This window comes from Branchiostoma belcheri, unplaced genomic scaffold (genome assembly GCF_001625305.1).
Source record: "Branchiostoma belcheri isolate BF01 breed outbred unplaced genomic scaffold, Haploidv18h27 scaffold3, whole genome shotgun sequence".
NCBI lineage: Eukaryota > Metazoa > Chordata > Leptocardii > Amphioxiformes > Branchiostomatidae > Branchiostoma > Branchiostoma belcheri.
Genome location: NW_017803909.1, coordinates 3340066 through 3365361, shown reverse-complemented (window position 1 = coordinate 3365361; position 25296 = coordinate 3340066). Strand labels below are relative to the sequence as shown.

At 42.1% G+C, this 25296-nt stretch overlaps 1 protein-coding gene and 1 long non-coding RNA gene across 2 annotated transcripts in view; both read right to left on the bottom strand.

Annotated features, from left to right (window-relative positions):
- The window catches only part of LOC109473475, a 7835-nt gene extending 1715 nt beyond the window's left edge, over positions 1–6120 (bottom strand). Inside the window, exon 1 of the long non-coding RNA XR_002140418.1 lies at positions 5852–6120. This is a non-coding gene — a long non-coding RNA (uncharacterized LOC109473475). The remainder of the gene's footprint in view (positions 1–5851) is intronic.
- An 862-nt stretch (positions 6121–6982) lies between these two features.
- LOC109473757 (serine/threonine-protein kinase H1 homolog) lies at positions 6983–24388 on the bottom strand. Its single transcript, XM_019773783.1, has 2 exons — positions 23252–24388; positions 6983–9381 (listed from the first exon to the last, which is right to left on the bottom strand). Exons 1-2 carry the CDS (start codon positions 24143–24145, stop codon positions 9064–9066), a joined length of 1212 nt encoding a protein of 403 aa, XP_019629342.1. The 5' UTR covers positions 24146–24388; the 3' UTR covers positions 6983–9063.
- Positions 24389–25296: the final 908 nt, after the last annotated feature.

The following is a 25296-nucleotide window of genomic DNA, read 5'->3' as shown; positions in this document are numbered from 1 at the left end:
TGTCGGGACCAAGGTTAAGTTCGTTACTGAGCTTCGTGGGGGGTTTTGTTGTGACTACAGGGGGCATTTTGTTAATTTTTCTTGTGAGCAGGATAACTTTTGTATGTGTGGATGGAAGTTAATGAAATTTGATAGGCATATTACTGTCGTGGTCTCCAAGATTGAGTTCAAAGATGAGAGTCGTGGAGGTCGTTATGTCCCCGTAATAGGACCTTTTGTGTTTAGAAATCTCCCACCTACATCTGCTTGGAGACAGCCGACAGCTGGATATAGCGGGGAACCCCATAATGGGATGGGATCAAATGACGTTACATTGAGGGATTGTACTATAACTTCAGCAGGGGGAGGATAGGTTGGACATATGTCAGGTTATTTTCTACGGCCACACCAAGTAATTGCTATGGATGACGTCCACTGGAGACCTTAAATCTAATTACCTTAAATTTAAGGCAAGCGCGCAATAAAAACACGAAGGGCCGAAAAACGAGATGCCTAGATTTGGAATATACTAACTGTAGAAGTACAAATGTTAGGACACAAAGAACACAAGAAACAAGTCTTCTATTTGTCATAAAGACAAATTAACAAAACAGCAGTAGTCACCCTGTTCTGATTCTTTCCTTTATAACATCTTCTCTTATTACTCCGTGAAGGAGGTCAGGACCTCCGGACGGAGTGTTGTAATCGGCTGATTTTTCATGTTCGCAGTCAAAACACTGGGTTCTCTTTGTGTAATCGGCACGCAATTTTATACGCCGTCTGCGGGCATGCCCGTGTTGATGCACGAATGTGTATTTTTGCCGTTGCTGCTTTCGCGGTCAATGTAATATCGCAGACGCACCCCTACAATTAAGAGGCGAATTGGAATGGTCCAGAAAAACGCGTTGTTTGGAATAGCAGTCGGGTTCAAAAAAGTTCATGCAGATACGGGGTGGTTTTTATAAGTGGTTCCAGATGTTTTTGCCCATGGTTAAGAGATGCCAAGTTTTTTGGAAGATGTTCGCAGTCAAAACGCATTCTTCCGTACGTCGCATTTCTGTGTAATTTCGCATGTGGTGTTGCATTATGTCCGGGATGATGCACGTCTTTTTATTTTTACCGTAGCTTGTTTTGATATTGGAGTAAATGCTTATTTTCGAAACATCCCCATTTCTTTGAAATGGTTTCGTCCGTTTATGCAACTGTTACTGCGCTAATGACGACCAGTCGCGCTGTCCTGATACACCGCGAATGTGCGAGTGTTCCCTGTAGACAGTCCCGGGAGTCATTTTTTTGCACATTCCAGGAGCCAAACCAAAATACGTTCATGAACCGAGTCCAAAAAACCGAAACGTGAAAATCGGATGATCGGACCTGATGTACATTTCTCTTTCTATAGATTGTACACACAATACACACATCTTTAGATAATCTGGCCATGGCAGGTTAAAAAAAAAGTAACCCTGAATCATACTAGATTAGCGTAAATGCATGTTAATGCGTTCAAAACAAGAAAAAAATTGTTTCCGGGTATTAATCTCTTGAATCACGGCGCTGAATATTGACGCAAAAATATTTCGGGCATCGCGCGCCCTTCCCGCGTCACGTGTAGGCATCTCGCATCTCTGATTGGTTGTTGCGTCTTAAGATGACTGAGCCGACGCGCGTTTAAACAATTTTTCTTTGTTCGATTTATCACACTTCACAGAGAATTGTCGCCAATGGCTACTTCTTTTCGTTGCAATATATAATACTTCACGGAGAATTGTCGCCTATGGCTTCTTGTTATATTTTGCGGCGCTGTCGTGACACTTTCAACACAGTAAGAATTTCTTACTATGGCCCAATAACGTTCCCTTATTCCCTCCATGACCACGTTTTAACCAAGGTAAGTACCACCAAATATCTCGGTGTTTCCATCTCCTCAAACTTGACCTGGGGCAGACATGTCGATCTAGTTACAGCGAAAGCAAACAGAACCTTAGGAATGCTGAGACGCTGCCTACGAATCTCAAGCAATGCGGCAAAGGAGAGAGCTTACATGGCTCTTGTAAGACCCTCCTTAGAGTACGGCTGTAGTGTCTGGGATCCCCACACCAAGGACCAGGTGAGTAGGGTGGAGATGGTCCAGCGTAGAGCTGCCCGTTTTGTCTGCAGTGACTACAGACGTACAAGTTCTGTTTCATCTATGTTGCAAAACCTGGGCTGGCAGTCTCTGGAAGTACGCCGGAAGATCGCCCGCCAGGTCATGCTTTATAAGATCATACATAACGCTGTCTCCGTCCCACACTCAACCAGGATTGTCCCGGTGGCTCGATGCTCCCGTCGCATCAATCACACTCAAACATTGCAGGCCATCGCGAGCAGAACCAACTTCTACAGGCTCTCGTTCTTCCCCCGCACCATCAGGGAATGGAATGAACTTGAGCCTGGTGCGGCGGAGGCGGGGTCTCTTGCCCAGTTCAAATCTGAACTGGCGAGGACCCTGCTGCATTGAGCCACCCCATCATGTCTTGTATATATGTAAATATTACTAACGCACTAATGCACTTGTCCCGTCTTTAGCACACACAAAATCAGTTGTCTTATGTTCCCTTCTCATTTATCCTTGTTTTACCTTGTTTTATGTACTGGATCACAATTGTAACTAATCAATGCGTAACGGCTGCCAATAATCCTACATGGTAGGGCTAGGCAGTAACGGAGATGATGATGATGATTTCTTGAACGTTTTTTTTTCCAGTAACAGTCCAAACTCAAATAACGTGGGGGGGGGCTAACACGGGTGACGACGCATCTGTATAATCTGCGGCAAACCGTTTCAGGGTGTTCTGTACCATAAAAATAGTACAGAGATTCTTTTGTTCTTTAGACCAAATTGATTATTAAAAAGATTGAAGAATACGCATGTTAATTTCTCTAGAACGATGTACCTCTGACGAAGACATGAGATCTCCGACCTCTAGTTTTACTCAATAAATTGTTCTCAGATTATATGTTTGTCATCATATTCACATATACCGACGTATGTTAAGGTTATGCATAGCCGATTCAAATGTTTGGAAAGTTACCGTTTAGGACACTTGTTAAACGGAAAGGTGTGGAGCCCATCAAATTTATGTAGCCTTGCGTGCATTAAACAGATCTTAAAGGCAGCTTGAAGACCTTGAATTTTTCTGTAATTGTATACTTTACGAAAAAAATTGTAAACAGTGCTTAAAGTAGTTGTTTACTATGTCTAAACGAACCTAAAAACTGCGTAAAGTCACGGGAAAGTGAAAAAACATATCTTTCCAGTACTACAGAAAGGACACGTAAAGACAATGTTAACGTGGGACTTAAAGGCAGCTAAAAGACCTATTGAATTTTAAAGTAAACGCATGCTTTCCGACAAAAAAATGTCCGTAAACAGTGCTTAAAGTAGTAGTTTACAAAGCCTAAACGGACATAAAAGGTGCTTAAAGGTGCTTAAAGGCACCTTTTATGTCTATCTGGACTTATTGGCTTTTAAAGATTTCACCCGAAAGTCCCCTGCAGTTCCAGAAAAAGCTGCTAGGGGGATTAAACCCACACCACTTATTCCTGACAGGAAAAGCTATCTGTCACCAAAAATTAAAGTCCATAGCATGTTCAGGACAAAAGATACAAAAACTGCTGCAGTACTAAGGTCATCCACCAGGAGGCCCATATTTGACCTTGACCTTGGTCTTCCTAAGACCAGCATACCAAATATCATCACAATCCATAAAGGCGTTATGCTGACTACAAATGTGTGGAAACACACACACACAGACGCGCCAAAAACAATACCTAGTTCCAGTTCTACGGAAAGGACACGTAAAGACAATGTTTACGTACACGGATGGGTGCCAGAAAGGTGTGTAAAGATGGACATTACGCCACCTTTAAGCTTGATTTAAGCATGCTTAAATACTGTGCCATGTAAAGAAATGAATTTGAAGAGTAGATTACTATTAGTATTCATCATACCATACTCTAGGTCATTTCATTATGTTGAAAGCAACTTTTTTTTTGCCAAACGTGTTTTCATTTGCACGCTTGCATCAGTTTAGGGCTTCGAAATTGCCAGAGGATGTCATCCATACAATCAAATCAACATGGCCTTACGTTCGATGTCTGCCTATTCCACCAGGAGGATTCTGTTACTAGTTAGGCAAACTACACAGTAAAATTGGATTTTCAAAGTCAAACTTCTGACGTAGTAACTTGAATCAACCTTATCCTCTAGCATACTGATATCTGTGAGGCTAAAATACGATATCACTGACAGAAAATGCTTGTTTCGTGCCATGGGTGGGTTCTATTGGCAGGACTAATGTCGGAGTTGAGGTTGTCTGTGAAGTCATTTATGTAGATGAAAATGATCACGGCGGTCTGTCACTACGGCATTATTTCCCATTGCTAGGCGCGTTCTAAAACGTATCGGGTTACAAGACGCTATTTTGGCCTGTTTTGGACTACCCGTAAAACACTTGAAAATAAACAAAAAGGATTTAATGGTAAATTTCGTCGAATTAAAATGAACTTATTGCCTTAACATCCTTTTAATATTAGCTGTTTATGTTAAATCATTGATTTTTCAAAATTCCGCTCCGAAAGACGATTTTTTTCGGATTTCCGACCACAAGTCATGTCATGTTTTTAGGCAAACATCGTTTTAACCTGGCTACGTATATTACCCCAGATCTCCGATTTTTATATTTTTCGACGACTAGGAATAAGATCAAAAATCGTGTTTTAGGGATTTTTTAATTTCTGATTTTAAGTCTAGTTTTTGTCGACATATTGGTGAAAAAAATGATTTTTTTTACATTTTTCGCACTAAATTACCCATAAATTCAAAATTGAGGCCATTTTTCAAAAATCCCTAAAACACGATTTTCGGGACAACCGTTACGGTCATTTTGAGCCGTTAGTGGGGTATGTTTGACTCTCCGTGCGTGCAGGTTAAAACGAGTTTTGCAGACTTGTGTTATTACCAAAAGGCTGCCTTGTGTTATTCATACTGGCGTAAAGAATAATTACAGCATTCAAGGTCACTCAATGATACGACAGTAGCTTCGCCAGGTGTTACATGTCCACAAAAAATAATAGCGGACATGTATTGTCCAGGAAACTGTCTGTATCTATAAAAAAAGTGTTGTTTTTTATCTGTTGCAATGCACGGAGGCAGAAAGGCTTGTTTTGCCGCTTTATAGTAAATGACCGCAGGTGACCCCGAAATAGAACGCGGGTTCGATTCGAATTGCCCAGATCGAACACGATCGAACACAGTTCGGGTTCTATGACATGTGGGAACTTTGCAGCCCAGATTTTACCACCGTGGATAGTGGACAGAGTTCATTGCAAATTTCTTCCTATTTAACGCTAAAACGGATACATAATACCAAGTGAACCATCTGAAGTGAACCTAAATTTGTTATGTCCTTTCTGAATATTTCACCCCTTGAAGCCTTCTTTCCGCGAAAAAAATTGGCGGAAAAATTGAAAGGGCTTGCTTGATTATGCCCGCCCCCAGTGCAGCACATTTTCAACAGGCAGTGGCCACGCCATGGGAGATTTTGAACAAAACATTATTGCGTCTGTTTTGTCTGAAAATTATCCCATAATTTCTCATAGCCACTCGACAATGGGAAAGACATTCAGTATTCTCCAAACTAAGTCAACTCGCAAACAAGAAATACATGCCCAGAAAAGAAAAAGAAAATAGTGCATGAAATGGTCAACTGCAAACCCGCTTAAAACTATAGGATATAAATGCCTAGAACCACACAAGTTTGCACAGAATGTACGTAAGTTAGGGTTACGACTTTGTTGGAAATACATTTAACGGGATAGTTTGTTGTCTTACCTTCTAAAGAGGAGTCTTCTCAACACCACGTCGTCCTTATACATACAGTCGCCATTTTCCTTTCTTGTCCAAAATTCCGGCCCAGGTCAGGAAATGCGCATTTCGTCCCTCAAACAACCAGAGAACGGCAAAAACTCATCACAGAGACATCCCCAAGACTTACTTCATACGTTACGGTAGAAATTTTCCTAACACAAAACGGTAAAAGCCGAAAATAGGCCAAAAAGTTTCAAAGAAAATTGTAACAGCAGCGTGCGTCACACAAGCCACCCGACACACGCGGTGAAACTGACCAAACCACCTGTCATTTGCACACAAGTGTCAGGTGTGCAACTAAATGGACATAACTCAATCAACTTCCTCGAGCTCATCCAATCGAAATCGGCCATCAATAATTCAGCAAAAGGCTACTTTGCTGTATATGTTCAAAGTACACGTCAGTGAAGAACAATAGTCCAAAGTAGTTACCTGTGCATCTTTGACACACTGCCAAGATTTCAGATTTCACACGTCTGCAACCGAATTTTAGACCAGGGATTTTTCTACTTTCTTTTCTTCCTTTGACTTGGTCATCGCAATAAGCAGTTCAACCAATGACAACGTGGCAATTAGTGGTTCGACCAATGAGAGAGCTTTAAAGTTTTTGTTTTGTATTTTTACATTTTGATCGACGTGGGCGGGGCTGTGGGATCGGACGGGATTTCAGGCGATAGATGAGAGCGACCAGTGCTGCATTGTCGCTTTCTCCCGCTAGGTGTCATCATTTCACCACTATAAAGCCGAACCTAGGCCACCATACCATGCACTGTACTAGTAGTCCACCACTTTCGTCTGCTATATGTCGCTATTAAACACCATATAGATGGAAGATCAAATTGTGGGGTCGGTGGGGCTTAAGTTTTGTACAAATACAAATTCCAGCATAGCAGTCCCGTTATCCATAGCACATTAGCAGTACTTTTTAGAACTTGTACAAGAAAATAAGAAATGGAAGTTTTAATGGTTTTCATTTTTTGGCCTTGTAACATAACCTTTTGTGGGTTATGTGGTGTTTTCTTTTTTAAATTTAAGTCTGGGCATCTGTACAGAAAACAACTCAGTAAAAGGAAACAGCTGGAAACCAGACAGATCTTCAGATCTTAACTTTTTTATTGTGAATACTAACAAAGCATTAGAATGGAGTCTTTTCAAACTCAGCTATATATAGAAACAACATCTTTAAATGAAAACTTTTTTCTCTACCTAAACTGGAACAACTTGTGTTGTTGACTCATGGACTGTACAGTGTGGAATTGTGGGTAACATGGAATGATGGGTACATGTTGAATTGCACAAACTTCCAAGAAGGCACTGGCAAGACTTCAATGTTACTTGAGGTGTCACAGTAACACTTGTGGACAAGGTTTCCTCAAATTCAAAAGCTGTCCACAAAAAGGGAAGGCACCTTGAAACAAGTTGTCCAGTCCATGACATCGCAACACAAAATTGCTCCAGATAAACTTCTGTTATTTAGGACAAATATCTTAATACAAATATGAACAAAATAATTAAATTAGTTTACAATAATGTTACCTAATCCTTAAGTTTCACAGAGGAATGTTGTGTTTTCCACGGAAGTATTTCACACTAGTAGACAATACCTAACATCACATCATGTTCTCAGCCATTGACAGTATGGTACAACATGACTTATTGTCACTTGTAGAAAAAACAACTGTTGAGATGGGTCCCTGACACAACTCTTCATTGATTGAGAAAATACATACAACTACAGGCATCATTTTAGGCTGCAAAATTTGGTGAATACCATTAACCCAAACCTGTTCCACAAGAGAAGTTCACTATGGCAGTGAACATTGAGAGACCAGATTGGAAGAACCTTTTCAGCGAAACTCTTCTCCATTGGTACAAATAATCCTGATCTCTGTCAAGTGTGCTCGAATGTTCAAAGCTGACAGTTCTTGCCCACCCTTCATTAAGTGTGCTTTTCTTACATTACACACATTTACCTGATTCATGTTGTGCTTGGAGACAATAATGGGATTTTCTGCTGTCTCCCAGATTTCTTTTGCAGATACCCAAAATAACAGGCCACACCGATCTCACCAATTATTTGCCAATTTTACGTTTCATATTGTCATTACTCATATTTTGACCTGTATTATATCTTGAATACCTGAGAAAGTCTTTTGATGACAGGAATTACTTTTGGGCCATGCTCACAGTTGCTTCTTAGCATTTTGAAATCATTTTTTTACTGTAGGAAAACTACACAGTGGAACCTTTGTAGCCTATATGGTCATGATGCACAGTTAGTATTCAAGTTTGGAAGATCAAATCACAAGTAGGATTTCTAACATTTGTCATCTCAAAAATAATCATCACAAAATTTTGTAAAACTCATGATTTCAAGGCATGTGTGGCCTGAAAATCCACAAATATAGATATTTATATATATTTATATACATTATATACAAACAGGATTAGAACATACATACATACACAAAACATAGCTTCCTTTTTCACTTCTATGACATGGTTTGGAAGATCATATAACTGGAACATTTCCTTTGCCAAGTTATCAAAGAATCTGGGGGTTATCAAAATCACATCCATGATTCACAAATATGAAATTAGCTGATGTAAGATGGTAATTCCAGGCACTGATTACAAATTACAAAGTTATTACCAAAATAATTTTCAGGGTAATGCTGTAAAATCTTCATAGGATCTGCAGGAGAAATTAGCCAACTTGTTCCAACAAGGTAGCCCTGCGTAAAGGCACTTACTGTGTAATGGAAATAGGTCACTTTGAATGTTTTTGGCAATACGTCATTTCAGTTATGTAAAGTACCTGTCCTGGAAAATATTTTTGTTCAATTTCACAAAGAGAAAGACCCTTGACTTTGTGTCTGCCATCAGGTTTTCCACCTGAATTTTACACTTGGCGAAACTTTGGAATATTACTTGGCTATTGAACAGTCCAGAGGAAATACCCCTGGCAAAACTTGTGTTAATAGACTTTGAAGATCAGCTTGTGACCTCCTCTGAGTAGGATTTTTTCATCACAGACTTGACATACACATTATACACATGGTTGATACTTGGCACTTGACGGTGAAGGTAGAAAGTATCTACATTCCTTAGTGGCAACACTGGCGACAGTACGTGGTACGGAGCGACCCTGTGTGAGAGAGTCCGCGGTATCGCCTTCAACCCTCGTCCAGGTTCAGCTTCTCCAGTTCGTACGCCTGGACCCTCCGGTGGTCCGACCTGAGCGAGCGATTGGACTTGTTGGACTTGGTGGATCGCGTGGAGCGTGCAGACTTGGTGCTGTTGGCCCGCGAGGACGCCCGCTGCAACAAGTTCTGTGAAATTGTCCTGTGGAGGTTCTTCATGCTGGAGGATGCAGCGTTGGTGGTGATCCACGGGTGCTTCAGCGCCTGGGCCGACGTCATCCTCTCCTGTGGGTCGATGATCAGCAAGTGGTCGATGAAGTCCTTGGACAGCGCAGAGACGTCCTTCCAGTGCTGGAGAACACACAGAACAAGAACATCAGGTTAGATGGAACATTTACTTTCCATATAGACAGCAACAAACTGAAAACATATAACTGTGGAGACAGTTGATCAGAAAACAGCTGGGGACCAGGGCATGTAAGGCTGACCACAACAGGGCAGTCACTGTATCTAACATGGTCATGCAGGGTTACATACATATGTCTGTAGGGACCTAAGACTGGGTGGTTTAGCAGATCACCAATGGACCACAACCTGTGAGCATTCAACAATGTCTCAGTCGGGTCTGCACAGTCTTTTTTCTGTCTGTAATTTTTTGTAAGCCAATTGTTAGCAAGATACTAATACTAACTTTGTGCCAGATAAAGCACCTTTCTACCACAGACCTATACACTATCCCCTTGCCTTGGAAATACAGGATGAGCGTCATCTTTTCCTATGCAAATGGACACTTCCTAACACACATAAACTATGACACACAACAAGAAGAGACTGCATGCCTTTGAGTCATGAATTTGTTTTTGCAACTTGATGTAAATGTTTAACACAGTCTATGGAAACATTATGTCTGCACTGAACATGGACGGTTCCAAGTACTGGTTTGTGAGGTGGTTGAACTTCTGGTTCTTTACTGTCTCAGGAACGGGGTCACTTCTCCACACACAAACAGTAGCTGGTACAAAGCTGGACCACAGGAACATCAAAGTGACAAGTCTGGCCAACATGGCCCCCAGGTCAAGTCTCCTGTGTCCCCTGCCCAGCCTGTGGTGTAAATAAATCCTGTCTACGCAGATCCCTCCCACAACAGGGTCTTTGGTGAGTCAGATATCCCTCCCATCTCCAGTGTGCTGTGTTCATGTCTGGACCAGACCATACCACATTCACAAAATATTTGGAACATCTGACATCCTTTGCTAATTGTTGAGGCCACAGCACTGCTGCATGATTTACAGGATAAGCATGGTTTCCTCTCAGATATCCCATCTGGAGATATCAGGTGAGGCCTCCCTTATCCCCTGTAATGTCAGGGGTCCATAAAAGCTGAAATTCAAGTTGTGTGCCCCCAGCCTGCCGCAGATTAAATATAACCTTTGGAACGGCCCTGTCATATTGTTGCAGGCAGGGATGTGACGTTTCCTGAGAAACCCTGCGTTTTCCCCAGTCCCACCATGTCACACCTGCAGGAATGGATGGCCTCGCCTGACCCACTTTTGATGAGGTGGAGACCAGGGCGACATTCTATCTGGCTTGTCATTAATGACAATGAACTTGGACAGATGGAGCAGTTTTGAAACTTTCCAGTTCAGATATGTAGAGTGCCAAGATGACCTTCAGCACGTGGTGATAGTGGACTTGGGAACTGAGTCTGCATGAACAATGACCTGACGGTCAAAGAGTGAACTTTGATGCCTGTGTCCATGACATCTGGTTGGACTTTATATCTTTAAACATTGAAATAGCCTTTGACAAGGAAAAATCTCTACACTAGGCATGGTGATATGACTGTCGTACAACACACAGATGAGCTTTCTGAATGACAGTACTGCTTGAGTCTCCTATTGCATAACAGACAACATACCTCTCCAGACATGAACATCACTACCCGTAGACTTGAAAATATAAAGACTGTCTTTTAAACATGTACCTGTATAATGTTTCTAAGGACAATGCTTCAGCAGAGGTTCCAAGGTCTACTACAAATGCCTCAAACAATCAACCTTCCTTATAATACTGGACATAAGTTTGGACCTGTCCAACCAACCACCCACATAGATAAGTCCCTGGGCCTTTGAGCACCTGGATTAGATTCATAGATGCCTTTGTTGTCAACATGTATACACATATTGGCTAGAAACATGACTGGGTGCACTCACCATAACTGCCATGGCCAAGTACACCCTACTGTTTTACTGAAGATTTCATGGCCTCATCTAACCTGAAAAGGCTGACATCTGTGACAATATTGTTGACTGTATTCAGTTTGCCAAGCCATATGTGAAACCATTATTATTAGACAAAGATGTTTGATAGAGGACAATAACTACAATAGTTATTACAAGTCTCCCTCAATCTCGCACTATAAAGGAGTGAAACTTGAAGAGTTAGGGGTGTTCCTATTACTGTGCAGAAACCCTGTGACATTTTGGGGCAAGGTTAGCAGAACACGTGCTGAAGTTGAGACATCCCTCAATTGCCAAGTTCAGACCTTGAACGTGTGCCAAAGCTAAAGTTAGGATGTCCCTGCGTAGGGAAGAAAACAAGGTTGGGCATGCCTGTACAGAGGACAATGCCAACAAGTCAATTCCATGAACAAGAAGACACAACCTGTTCAGCAACTTCCTTGAACTTCCTAATGTCAAGCATTACACCAAGTCTGTGTCCCTCCAATGAAAAATAGTATAAATAGCTCCCAAGTAGTAGAGTGTCAGTAATAACATTTATGTAGATATATATTATAGCTTTTCATCTTTTCTTCCTTTTTTTATTTCGATGACAGAATATGAATTTATTGAAGTTGGGGGCCATTTCAGTCAGATTCTGGATATGCTCCACAGTGCCAAGCAAGAACTTTTTTCATCCATCAAAATTTTTTCCAACAGTCTCCATGGGATTCCCAGCTATTCATGTGGCAGACAGGAACAAAATGCACCATTTGTCCCCTGAAGATAATCCTAATTCCTGGGGCCAGGCTGGACCTTTATCTGGACCATGTGGAGTGGACCCTCAAGGAGCCACTCATTAGCTGGTTTCTGGATTTCCCAAATTGGCCAATTACCTCTTCCAAAACCATATTTCCATACGCTGAAAAGCGTGTTCTTCCGCCCGGAATGAGAGCCGACACTCTCACACAAAGGGAAGTTTATCCGCACAGATCCCCACAAGCTAAAGACAGTTGGGGGTAGCCGTAACTCTCTAATTTGGCGTCTTCAGCACAGTTCCACAAACTCTTTTTGTACAATGGGTCACCAGCTCCATATATGGGTCCACTGCATCCATTTATGGGAAAATATTTACTAGACTGAAATAAGCTACCTGCCTTATACAACCTATGCTAGTATTAAACTACCATTAAGTAACTTAGAGGACATACCAGCCAAACCAAGACTCATGCCAAAGAGAATTATAAGTTTATAAGAACTAGAGTAATAGGTGCATTAGAAGACGTTCCATCCAGACATTTGTTTAAACTTGTCATAAGACTGGTCCATAGACTTGTCTTGACCTGGGGAACCCCTGTTAGATCAGGTCAAAGGTTAGCTACAGGAGGGAAATATTTCCCCTTTGTGGTTGAGGAAAGTTCGACCAGGCAGAATTCATTAAATCCCGTACACAATGCGGTACTTGTTGGCAGCCAATCAGTACTCCATAATCTGTCTTCATTTCTGGCATTGTTGCACCCTGCCCCTTATCTCACTTTTCCCATTGGACATGAATTTATCAAACACCAGAATAAAGGCAGCTTGAGGGATGAGAAGCTTCAATTTTCTCCTGCAAATGGAGGTCGAAGGTCCCCCACGCCAAACAAAGCCCTCCTTTGTGCCAATTGTACCTATTTAAGTCTGTTTTGTGATGTCAGTTAGAGCCTCTTTTGATCAAATTAGCAGGTATCAGCCTCAGAAAGGCAAACCACCGAGTGTTTAGAGTCTTGGCAGGTAATTCTTCTGAACCACTGTCAGGTTAGGAACCAGAGCCTGTTTCCCTGCCCTATCTGGCACACACCTGCTGACCCACATAAATGACTGTTGAGTCAACTATCCTTCTATAGACTTCCTGGTAACCTTTGTACAGAAAAATGTCCACCTCCACATTGGAACAAACCAACCACTAACCTGCTACCTGACATGTCATGTTTCCCATTCAAACATCATAATGACATTATGTAGCAAAAGCATGTACTCCAGTCTATTTTTATCCAGTTGTACTATTTTTTTCAAACTGTATATATACAACTAGCCTTACAAAGCAATAGCTTTTTCCAGAAAAGTTTCCCAAAATCAATTTGAAATAATTAGTATATCGGTACATGTTGTTACGTAAAAGGTTATGTTTATAATCAAGCCACTGGAGATTGGCAACTTTCAGCAATGCAATTTGCCAACCGTAACATTCTATGTGTTAAACTTTAGAAAAAAAACTACATCACCTAGAAAATATAGAAATGGAGCCACAACAACAACATGTGTGTCTGGAGACTACAGTCTGACACCTCTGGTGGTAGTTTTAGCCTAGAGCTGAGATTATTCTCAGCCTTGCCTCACCTGTAATCTTTGTGAGAACTTCTATCCACACAAGAAACAGCCAACGTTTTATGCCGCTTTTCCCATTTCTATATTCCCCCACATACCTAACATAACAAACTTGCGTGACTGCGCCAGCCACTGCACGATTTTACCAGGAAATTTGAGTCCCAAAACAACAGAATCCTTTGTTTCTACTAGTTATCAGAAAGGCCCTGAATAATCCGTCAAATATTTGGGACTCCATACACAATTGCTGGGGTCTGGGCCTATAGTGTTTCAGTACTGAGACCTGTTCACTCTTGATTAAACATGGCTTACGGATAGTTTCACCTGCTTGGCACGCAACTACACAGGTACACTCCTCCACTGTGAGCTGGCCAGGCTGCACCTTCACCGCTCTTCCCATAAGGTTTGTATCACCTCTTGTGGAAGGGGAGGAAGGAAATAAATTGGTTTGAAATTTTAGCTGGAAAGGGTAATTTGTAGGTGATTCCAGAGGCTAGTCTTGGGTCACACCTACAATCCTAACTTGGCATCTGCTAGCCCCCATCAAAGTGTCTAACGCTATGACCTTCTCAAGTCTCAAGTTATTTCCAACCAGACTTTCCAAATATCCCATTTTCAGTGCTGAGTTTTGTACTAGAATAGCTAGTCATTACTTCAAAAATATCAAATGTACTTTTACCATAAAGATCATGATCATCAACTGTAGGATCAGTTGAATATTGACAACCTTGGAGTAGGGCTATCGACTGCATTAACATGTAGATGTGCAATACAGTATTTTCTTTCCAAATTGAAAATGACAACGAACAGTGTAAGTCAGTCTCTTTTCAAGTGTGCATATTGTTTACAAATTCAATGTTATGATTCATAAAACTCTATGCCTGCTCACAGCCTTTTTCAGGTAGAGTATTCCCTGTATGTTCCCCAGGACATGACTCCTGGAAATGCCAAAGTTACAGCCACTGGAAATGTTACTTTATCCATGAAGCTGTTTGTCCACCCTGGCTAACTGCCAACGTCTACATGGCTCACTACAACTTCACGTACACACGGTCTGTCTTCTACAGGAGCAGTTTTCCCTGTGTCCCCGACAGGACTGCTGACAAACAACTGTCGCTCCAATGGCTGACATTTTAGCCCCAGGCCCTTTGTGTAATGACAATTTTCATGACAATAGGAACGACACGTAATGCGGTTCTGGCTTACGCACCGGCTTGCCAGTAAACATGCCCCTTGACGCAACTCCTGCAGGCAGAGTTCCAGCCAGACTGACGCACGAGGAACCCCCTTTCTCTTTCTTTGAATAGACCTCATGGTCAGCAACAACAGCTCTAATGACAGCAATTCTCCACAGGACCTTACTCGTGTCCCCCGAGGCACTAACTAAATATACAACAATACATCTTTAGCTATTGTAAAAATAAAACTCCAGACAAATGTGGAAGGGTCTCCAGGACAGTTACTGACATTTAACCAATTTTCTTTGCATGGATGACTAGACCTTCATCTCTGGGCTTTCCTTTGTTATGGCCTTACACCAAAGAGCTTACATCATGAATCAGCAAAAACAGGGTAGTGGCATGGGGCAAAAAAGTTTTGAAGTACCAAAATGTTTCTGATAGGCCAGGACGTTTTCATGAAAGTGTTGCAGGTTTTCAATGCAGTTGAGAATGTATTGTTAAAGATGCTAAACAAAATTCCAAGGGAGCAGTATACACAAACATTAACATGTGGTTACTAGACGGTACTATGAGAATGAAAGCTTCACTGAATACATTTTTCTCAAGAAAAAATTAAGGCTCCACCCACCTGTTTAGACTGACAAATGTACCTACTACAGTCTTGTATATCTGGCAGTGGCCACCAAACATCCACAAAACACACCATTAAAATGGCCTATCACACCATGTCATGCTCTACTTTTTCTGACAATTTGGCAAACATGGCATTCCAACAAACTTCTCTAACCTCACGCAAAGGATCATCCAGATTGTGTCAATTTTTATGTTGTCAAACCAGTACCAAATCTCTTGGCAGAACAACCCCATCTAGTAACAGTCTACATAGGCCAAGCACCCCCTAGTCTTTGGTTATATAAATCAGTCAGCTAAGCAATTTGTTGGCAATCGCTTTCCTTTATGGTATACTTAGTAATGTACAAGAGTAATTTCATGATTGGACCATGAGGAAATCAAGTACCATACTCATGACAACACTGGCTTTAAAACTGACAAGTACACTGTTTGTCCTTTGTAGTTTAACAGTCTAACATGGTACGGTTGTTTCTAAGTGACTCAAGTTCTTTTCTCTGTGAGTTACCTGGGGAAAACATCATCTGAATGACAAAGGAGTCATGGTCAACCTTTTGTCATGCTTTATCCTGGAGACTAATTAATGACAAAAGGTGTAGATGGCACATTCTTTCTGTATGGTAGACTGTGACTTCACCAACCTATTCAGGTTTACTGGTGCACAACAATGCCAAGGCCGATATGTTGACAGCTTTCCAAGCAATACAGAACAACTTCTGACACAAAGTAGTTTCTTTTCTTAGAAGATATTTTACAACATGCACTTTTAAAAATATCCTGACAGATAAAATATTCATCATATTTCATCATTTTACAATTGTAAACCAATTTACAACAGATTGAACTGTTGTTGGACTTGTGTACTGGACCTAAAAAGCATTAGTGACGACAAGAATGATTGGAGAATGGACTTGGTCCAAGTAATCAACCTGAATTGATGATGACAAAGGTTTCCTGGCCAAGTATTGATTGGAAAGAACCCAGTCTGGAGGTGTGACCAGTGGCACGTACTGTTACCCCACCTTGGGTGGGGGTTCATGACACAAATTTGCCCTAATGTCTGTTTGTGGGGAACACGAAGGTGATTGAACCTGAGTTGAACCAACTCCAGACACATTGAAGAAAACGTGGAAAACAGGTGCACACAACAAATTTACAACTTTGCCAAACTACAGTGTTGTGACCCTCCATAACTAGTCAATCTGAGAACACCTGTACTGTATTGTCCCACGCATATACCATAACCATATAGATCAACATACATGTTAGTAATCTCCAAAAGTAAAGAGAGTTGCCGACCTCCCCATTCCCAAGGCCAAGATCAATATTTAGACAATCTGTGCCATAATGGAGGTATTAGATATTGAATACCTTATGAAAATACAACACGTCAGAGAGATGACTATCTGATTTTTTTAACATGCACCTATTTAAGACACTGTACCATTTTGATACCATAGATCTTTACACCAACAAGCCTGCTTAACTAGAGCGAGGTTTTCTCATACGGTTTAAAGCTTCTTCAACCCCTAGATAAGTGAGTTTCCTGCAATTTTTTCCAACATCAAGTTTGATCAACGTGGGAAAATAACAGGAGCAGGGGATTGTTTTTTCAGCCACCCCTGTGAGCGGAGATCTGGTTACCTGTTCCTTCATTGTTTCTTGAGTGGGAAAATACAAGGCAGTATTATACTGTTACACCCTGGTAAACAGCAACCTTTACACAATGCTTTGTACCGAATGTGCACAAAGACAATAAGATCAGATTTCTCAGGTAGTAAAAACAATAATGCCTGTGCACTGGAAGTGTCAAACTCATATCTGATGTGGGTGGCACTTCAAACATCCATTTGTGTTCTCATCTTGGCTTCTCTGTGAGTAAAACCACTCAACAACCAGGAACAAAGCTGTGATGTTTCATGGACCGTCTTGTCTTACACATCAAACTTACCTGTAACAGTAATCCTTCAAAACACATGAAAAGTACAGTTGTGCTTCTGTTCTCATATATCCAGTGTTAAGACCAAACAATCATGGAGTATTACCACCATGCCACCTTTCACTGAACAAGTTCAAAACTTCTTTTTAACCATTCAATACAGGTAACTGCAAGGGATATTGTATAGCTAGAGTGTTTTTACATTTTCCTGTTTAAAAACTACTCTTACAAAATCATGTCTTGCCAAGGAAGCTTGAACTGATTTTAAATGTACATCGATGAAGGTTAGACATGTGTGCATGATTTTTAAGTTTTATAAAAATTTCAGTTTTCAACGTTCAAGTGTATGCAATTTAACTTAATTTTTAAGTTTTCAAGTGTATGCAAAGTTTCTTGGAAACTTCCCTCCATCAGTACTAACTGACCGAGGCTAACACATTCACAAATTTGCTGGACAAGTTATTCTGAACGTTGCCTAAATGGCTGGAATAAAAGCAACCGCCTGTTTCATAGACCGCAAACACAAAGCAGACTTAGACAGAACATCAGAGCTCAGACGACCTCTATTTTCTCATGACTGCTCCACAGCATTCTGCGTACACAACAGTAAAATGGGTAACAATGGAGTTCATTGAAAGTAACTCTAATTTTGGCAACCTGACATTTTCAGCTTGGGGGCAGGCCAGGCATAATGATGCAGGGAGAACAATGTTCCACCCGACCTCATGGCCGAATGTTGTCAGCTCACTCATCATCCAAAATTCATAAATTCCAACCACAAAGAAACGATTATTGGACAAAAAAACAGCGGGTCAAATGTCCACATCTGTGCCCAAAGCTGCCAGAGGTATGTTTGCATCACACACATTTCAAGTAGAAAATGATAAATGAGACCTGCCTTATAAGAAACAATAGCTTTCCTTTTAAGTTTTTCTTTTACCTTGCCTTGCATTGATGTTCCCTTCATGAGCTGTACATAAGTTGTTCAGCTGATGATAAACTAATTATTTTATTATTTGTTTAGAAATTTTTATTACCAGCAGTTGATTTGATGGAGCACACTGAGTGTAATGCCATGTGTAGGCACTGCCGCAGTCCCCTTCAGAAGTTTTTTCTGTGATAAAGATTGATGAAAGCTCCTTGGCTCTGCAGTTTTTAAACATGACAAATAATCAACAGACAAATGCATGCAAATTGGCTGTGAAGTATGCACCTTTGGGATCCTTGTTTTTCCAGACAGGTCATAGGGGTAATTCTTCAAGGATGCACTAGAATGCTTCAAAATGCAGACCAAATGCCTTGATCAGAACAGGAAGCCTGTTGTCATGACATCTTCTAGATACCTTTGAAGAATGACAGATGTCCTAAAAATAGATTTTATTTTTGGTCTCCTAGGAACCAATTACCATGACAGTGACGAGTTGATCCCCGGAACTTAAGTGGTAGATCTACAGTCATAAAAAGCCTTTAGTTTACTTTGTCTCCAAACTTTCCTAAACCTCCTCATAGTCTTTTCTCCAGCGACAATGAACAGTTAGACTGGAAATACCATTGTGTTACATGTATCAATTTTTCTTCTTATCCAAAATGATTTCCTAGAAACTCAGCTGGAGGTATCCTACCCTTACCTGCAAGGCAAGATACTAGAAAGATACAACTAAATGCTGCACTGGCTTCCAAGAACAAGGTCAATGTCAAGTGCCTTCCCAAAATACTCCCCATATACATGCCTGGCTACCGTCACACACCAGCCCTGAAGCGTGCTACCCAGCATACTTTCTTTGCCAAGTGGGCTAGTCTAACCCCAGTACTAATGAACTACCACTGAGGCCTCCTGGCCACAAAAAATGCTGAGCAGACTGCTACAAGCTACTCAAGTGCAAAATCTCTATTGTGGGGAAAAGAAATGAACAATGAAAACAATACTTAGCAAAAGTGTTATGACAACAGGTGCTCTCACGACAATATTGTATGATGTACTTATAATTATATTCTAGTCTTTCATCAGCACAGAGACATACGGCTTTTGTCCATAGTGCCTTTTAACCTTTAAAAATGACCCTAGTCCTATGACCTTTCATGCAATTATGACCTTTGCAGCTCCAGGAAGAAACACTACCCTATTCTTGTGCAACATCCCCTGGTATTTTTACAAAAGGCCCGTAAAAAGTTGCCTCTAAACTCCTCCCCCCACCAGCAAATATTTCGATACAAAGTTCATGTCTCCTGCTGTCCTGCTCTTTATATGGGGATTAAACTTTCTGAAGGAGATGTGAACTTTGAGCTTGTTTGTGAGCTGCTCTCTTTTCATCACGTCAGCAGAACAGAGCAGAGGACTGTGACCCAGGAGGGTTCACTGCATAGGTTCTTTTCTCCCTGCCAAAATTTGATCCTGTGTAATTATAAAATGGCCCCTGTCACCCAGAGTGACCCTCACCATCTTGAAGCATTTCTCTGCCTCTGCCATAACCTCTTTCTCAGCATGGGTCCTGGGCTGTTCTTTCAAGACATCCAGATGGCAGAGAGCAGCCAGAGTGCACTGAAGTTGGTGTCTTTTCTCTGACATGATCTACCTCTTATGATAAATTAATGACTTACTTTCTAATTTGTGTGGGCGAAAGAAAAGGAAAGCATATGGAAAAGTTCTAAAGAAATATGGAAATCATTTGCTGCAGAGAACAGCTTTTATACTCTCCTGTTGACAGGGTTGACATTTTGCAAGCATCAAGAGTTGAAAGGTTAAAAATGGTTGAAGGGATGTTGGGGAGAGGTGTAGGGTTTCTGAAATCCCACCTGCACAACAGACAAAACTTTCTCCCAGGAGATACAAATTAATACATGAACATCAACAGTTGAAATGGACATACCATGTGGCGGCACGGACCATCTAAACAAGACCCTCCATTTGGAGGAAAAGTGCAGACAGAGAGGAGAGTCCTGCGGTAAAGGTTTTCTCACCGCCATAACTCATCACTAGGGCTACCAGAGTCACTTTGAAAATCCCTCACTTCCAAGCCAGACATCTTGTTTGACACATTCTCTGGCGCCTAAAAATCTATGGCTCCCCGCCTAATTGGTAACTGTAGCGACTTGTCGATAAATGGATAACATCTTTCCAGAGACCTTTTGTACATCATCATAAGACTCCTCTGTTTATCAAAAACGTTCAAAGGGCAGAAACACTTACCCCTGGAGCTGACTATGCAGAGAGCAGGTTGAACTTCAGCAGCCAAACTGGGAAGACCACACACTTTGATACATGTGCTACCAGACCCCAACCTTCCCTCCAAAAAGGTCCAAAAACCTCACCACAAATCCATTACCAGATGTACCAGGAAATGCTGACAAGAATGCCTTCAATTTATCTGCCGTCCCCATGTTAATGTAACCTCCAATAAGGACCCTTACATGCAGAATTGCCTTTTTTTCTTACACCTTTTTCCCATTGCCCCTTTCCCCTGATGTCTTGATTAATCAGAACACTTGCAGGAAGGTAATGTCCTGGCATGGACAAATGCCAGGGATCTTTGACTGAGCGGAACTACTTTCAGCAGTTGGAAGGTGCTACTGTTTACTAAGGATAGTCCCAAACTTTAGGACTATCCTCTCCCTAAACCATACATGCAAAGACTCTATAGCATAATTAATCATTAAAAAACCTCCTATTGGTCAGCTGTGCCAAAGAGTTTGGACATACCTGTTGTGTAGGTTAATCAGGGGTCGAAATAACCCTCTGTGTGCAACTTGGTGCAAGTAAATTTGGTGTCGTGCAACTAATTTTTTGCCTGCTTGCACCATGGTGCAAGTTTGCTTTATCCACTGTTACTACCTGTAGAATTACCCAATAATATTAATTAATAAAGAACTGGAGTGGAAAGGAACAAAACCAGAATCCATGAAGTTTTTCTTCATTTTTTGTAAGTAACAGAAGGTTACTATCTACGTCGCTACCAGCGGATGTTTCCCATCACTTCTGTATTTTTGGAGGGTGCAACTATTTTTCTTCCGGTGCAAGTATTTTTCTTTTCATTTGCACCAGTGCAAGTTGGCCCCAAAATCTATTTCGACCCCTGTTAATTCTGTAAACTCATTCTGATCAACCTGATGGTTTGACAACTATATATGTTTACAACTGGCACAACTATTCTTCCATTTGGTTTCTAGCTCTAATAGTAATGACAGCAAGCACTAACAAAGTGTGCGTACCACAGACAGGTTGGATATACCTGTCAAGTTGAAAAGTTTGGAGTTACCCCATGACTTGGTCACCGCCGCAGAAGTTTAGACTAACTCCACTGATCCAGGTGACACATCGCAGTACATTGAACAGGAAAGAAAAATTACATCTACCAATGCTATTTCAGACTTAAAAGCTTTTGAAATATGAGCCTTGTCTCTACTTCCTGCCTTGGTGATATGCAAACTCCAGATCTGCATTCCATAAGCTTAACCATATAAGGGCAAAACTGTCAGGTCTGTTTATTGTGTGCATAACTATGGCTAGAAATGATTATGTGCAAACAAACTCTCATTTATCTTAAGTCTAACTGAAACATGCTTTGCCCATTAAGTCTGACTGGGGCTGAAAACTCTGCCCTTTCTGCCCTTGAAATTCTCCATACAAACCTGTAGACAGCAGAGATATGTTTGAGGGAACATGAGACGACTGGCTGAGACCTTTCTGGCAGGAAATCATATCTGCACAGCAACCAGCCAATTTATTGTCTGACTTGCTGAATAGTTTTGTCTGGTGATACAAACTGTTAACGTTAGCTTGAACTCTGGGTCCTTCAACAGAAAGGGGGTAGATAACAATCACTATATGATACTGTTTCTTACTAGCAGTATGGTAATCTAGACAGTGTTTTTGGTTCGGGTAAGATTCTGCCACAGTGTGGTTTGAACCAGAGAGTAGCTTGACCTGCCATTTATAATACAGCTTACTGTTTCTCACACACAATATGGAAGAATTTTGCAGGCACAAAATTACACCTATTTAATGACATTTTCAGCAATGATTATATTAATGTTCTGACGCAAGGGGGAAAAAGCCTAACTGAAATTGACACTTTAGCGAACTTGCCATCCCTGCAGCTGTTACACTAGTGTTGCCATGGGAAGCAAACAGTATTTGTTCATTTACAGTACTTCACTGCACATGAATAGAACTTCATTTACAGACCGACATGTCCCAACAATTCCCCGACACCATCAAACACCAGACACAAAAAAACTGTTGCAAGCACCGCTCTCGAACACGGACGAAAAAACTAAATCCTTCGCAATGTGTCAGCAACAGTTGTAAATGGCCCTACGACTGGGGAAAATGAACTTTGGCAGGGTACATATGGGGTCAGTAACAGCTACCTGCAAATGGGGAAAGGAAGTGATCATGAGGTCCCCTGCATGTGTAAGTGATCAAGATTCCTATGACATCAAAAGATGAAGTGTGGATGGGAGGTGGTGGAGTGTGTGAATCTACAGTTGTTGTTGATGAAGTGAAGCCCACAAGACAATGCAGCTGTGGCCTCTCCTCACGTGGAACAAAGCCTCCATTTCTCACGTGATAACGAACCGGACTCCAGAGTAAACACTGTGCACCATGGCAAGGACCCCACAACTTCGTCCCCCCTCCCCAACAACACAACTTCCAACGCGTTTTTACCACACTCGCAGACGAAATACTACAACTTTCCCCCTACAAATAAACCCCTGGAAGTATCCCCAGTGGGAGGTAGGAATTCTCGGGCCCGGAAAGTGGAAATCTGGAGCACATATTTCTACACATTCTTGGATATCCCAGCACAATTCTTCGGATCGGTCCGTGCATAAACAAAACGGTTTTCACTTTCCAGAGTTATGGTGCGTTGAAGGTGTACACTTACCTCTCCCGTATAGGTGTACTTGGCTTTGATGATCGCTCTGTATAATCTAGTCCTGTTTTCATCGTCAAAAGGCATTGTTCCACTCAGGAGAATGTAGGTGATAACTCCTATTGCCCACATATCTACAGCACAGCTGTACGGTCTTCTACACAAGATCTCGGGAGCGATATACTCGGGTGTCCCGCAAGTAGTCCTCATCATCAGATCGTCTCCCGCTCTCCTAGCGAAAGCCAACCCAAAGTCTGTTATCATGATCTTTGAATCATTCCCTGGGTGGTAGTACAGCAAGTTTTCTGGCTTCAAGTCCCGATGTGTGATTCCTAAGTTGTGGAGGTACCGCACTCCGTCCAACACCATTTGTAGAACCCGTGTAGCGTCCCGTTCCGTGAAACTTCCCTTGGCCACAATCCTGTCGAAGAGTTCCCCACCCGTGGCTAACTCCATGACCATGTAGATCTTATCGTCACTTTCAAACACCTCCATGAGTTGGATAATGTTCGTATGTCTAACTCTCCTGAGTACGTGAAGTTCGGTCTCGGCAATGGTGGCGGCCCCGGGCCGTCTCTCGATCATTTTGATCGCGAATGGCTGCCGGCTGATCCGGTGCTCGACCCGTACTACCCTGGAGAAACTTCCCCGTCCTATCAACGCCTTGATGTCGTACTTGGCCAGGACACGGGGATCTATCCTTGTCCTGTACTTGGCCGGTTTTCGCCGCCGGCCCCCTTGTCCCCCCTCCCCTTCCTGGGAGTAGGGAGAGCTGTACTCCCCCTTGTTTGGTACCTCGTTGAACTTCGTGATGTAGTAATCGTTCGGGAAGACTGTTTTCACGTACTCAGCGTGCACACCGCCTTTCGGGGGCTCCGGCACTAGTTTCCCCGAACTACAGCCCATTGCAAGCCATCCAGCAATCCTCCCGTGTTCGTCACCCCCTCTGTCTGTCGACTTGGCCCGTACAAACGCATATCTCGCGTCGATTAAGCCCAGAACTGTGGACTACTCCTCACATCAGTTAGCCATGTTCCTGTCCGGGGTGTCAGCACCAGAATTATGGCCGCTCCACTCCAAATTATTGGACGCGGGACAGTAGTCTGCCACTACACAAAGTAGTACCCGGCGGGACGTGTCATTTTTAGTCCTCCAAACTCCTTCCAACCTCAACAAATATCCATAACGCATAAAACGTTTTTCAACTTGGGCTAGTTTGAACGTTTTAAGTTTCTTGTGCTTGATATTACATACCGGAGAAGGGCAGATAGCGGAGGACTACAAGGATAAGGACCTTTAGGTGCGGTCAGGTCAGCGCGGGTACTACATTTTGGGACGGGATGACGTAGCCATGACGTAACGACACTTCAACTTAGAGCCAATGAAAACTGAGCCACGCGGTCCGGTGTGAGCCATACACATGCCTTGGCGCTGTGTAAATGTTCCCTAGCGCTGTAAACACGTAAACATCTATTCAGATCGGTCCACGACTATTTTCAGTCGCCCGACTGACATATGACTAACCAGGAATTGCGTGTAATGTCAACACGTTTTGATTCGCTCTGTTGTTCACAATTTACAATAGAAAAGTTCATGCAAGACCGGGAAATGTCACATCCCTTTCTTCCCGAAATCGCTGAGCGGGGGTGTGGGGACGTAAGAAACGACATTTGAGCGCCACAAAATATAACAACAACAGATGCGGGGCAGCGTCATGTGAAGTTTCAATCACGTGGAGAGCCCAGAAATTTTATCTAAACCAGATGGGCCAGACGACTGCGGCGAAAAGTTGTCACGGAAAGTGTGTGAAGGCCGGAGAATTATGATGACGGTGCACCGCGCCTGACACTACATGAAAAGCGCCCCATTTATTGTTTTGTAGGGCAGACTTTCATCATATCTAAACCGCTGGCGCCGAGCAGATGGAATAAGATATGGACCATATGCGCGTGGCTGGAGACCTTCCCGGATCGCGGACAGACCTCACGCAGACCTGCTCGTTTGCAAACTTTGATGGTCAAATCCCTGGCTGCAAAAATAAAGCCAAGTTGATGGAT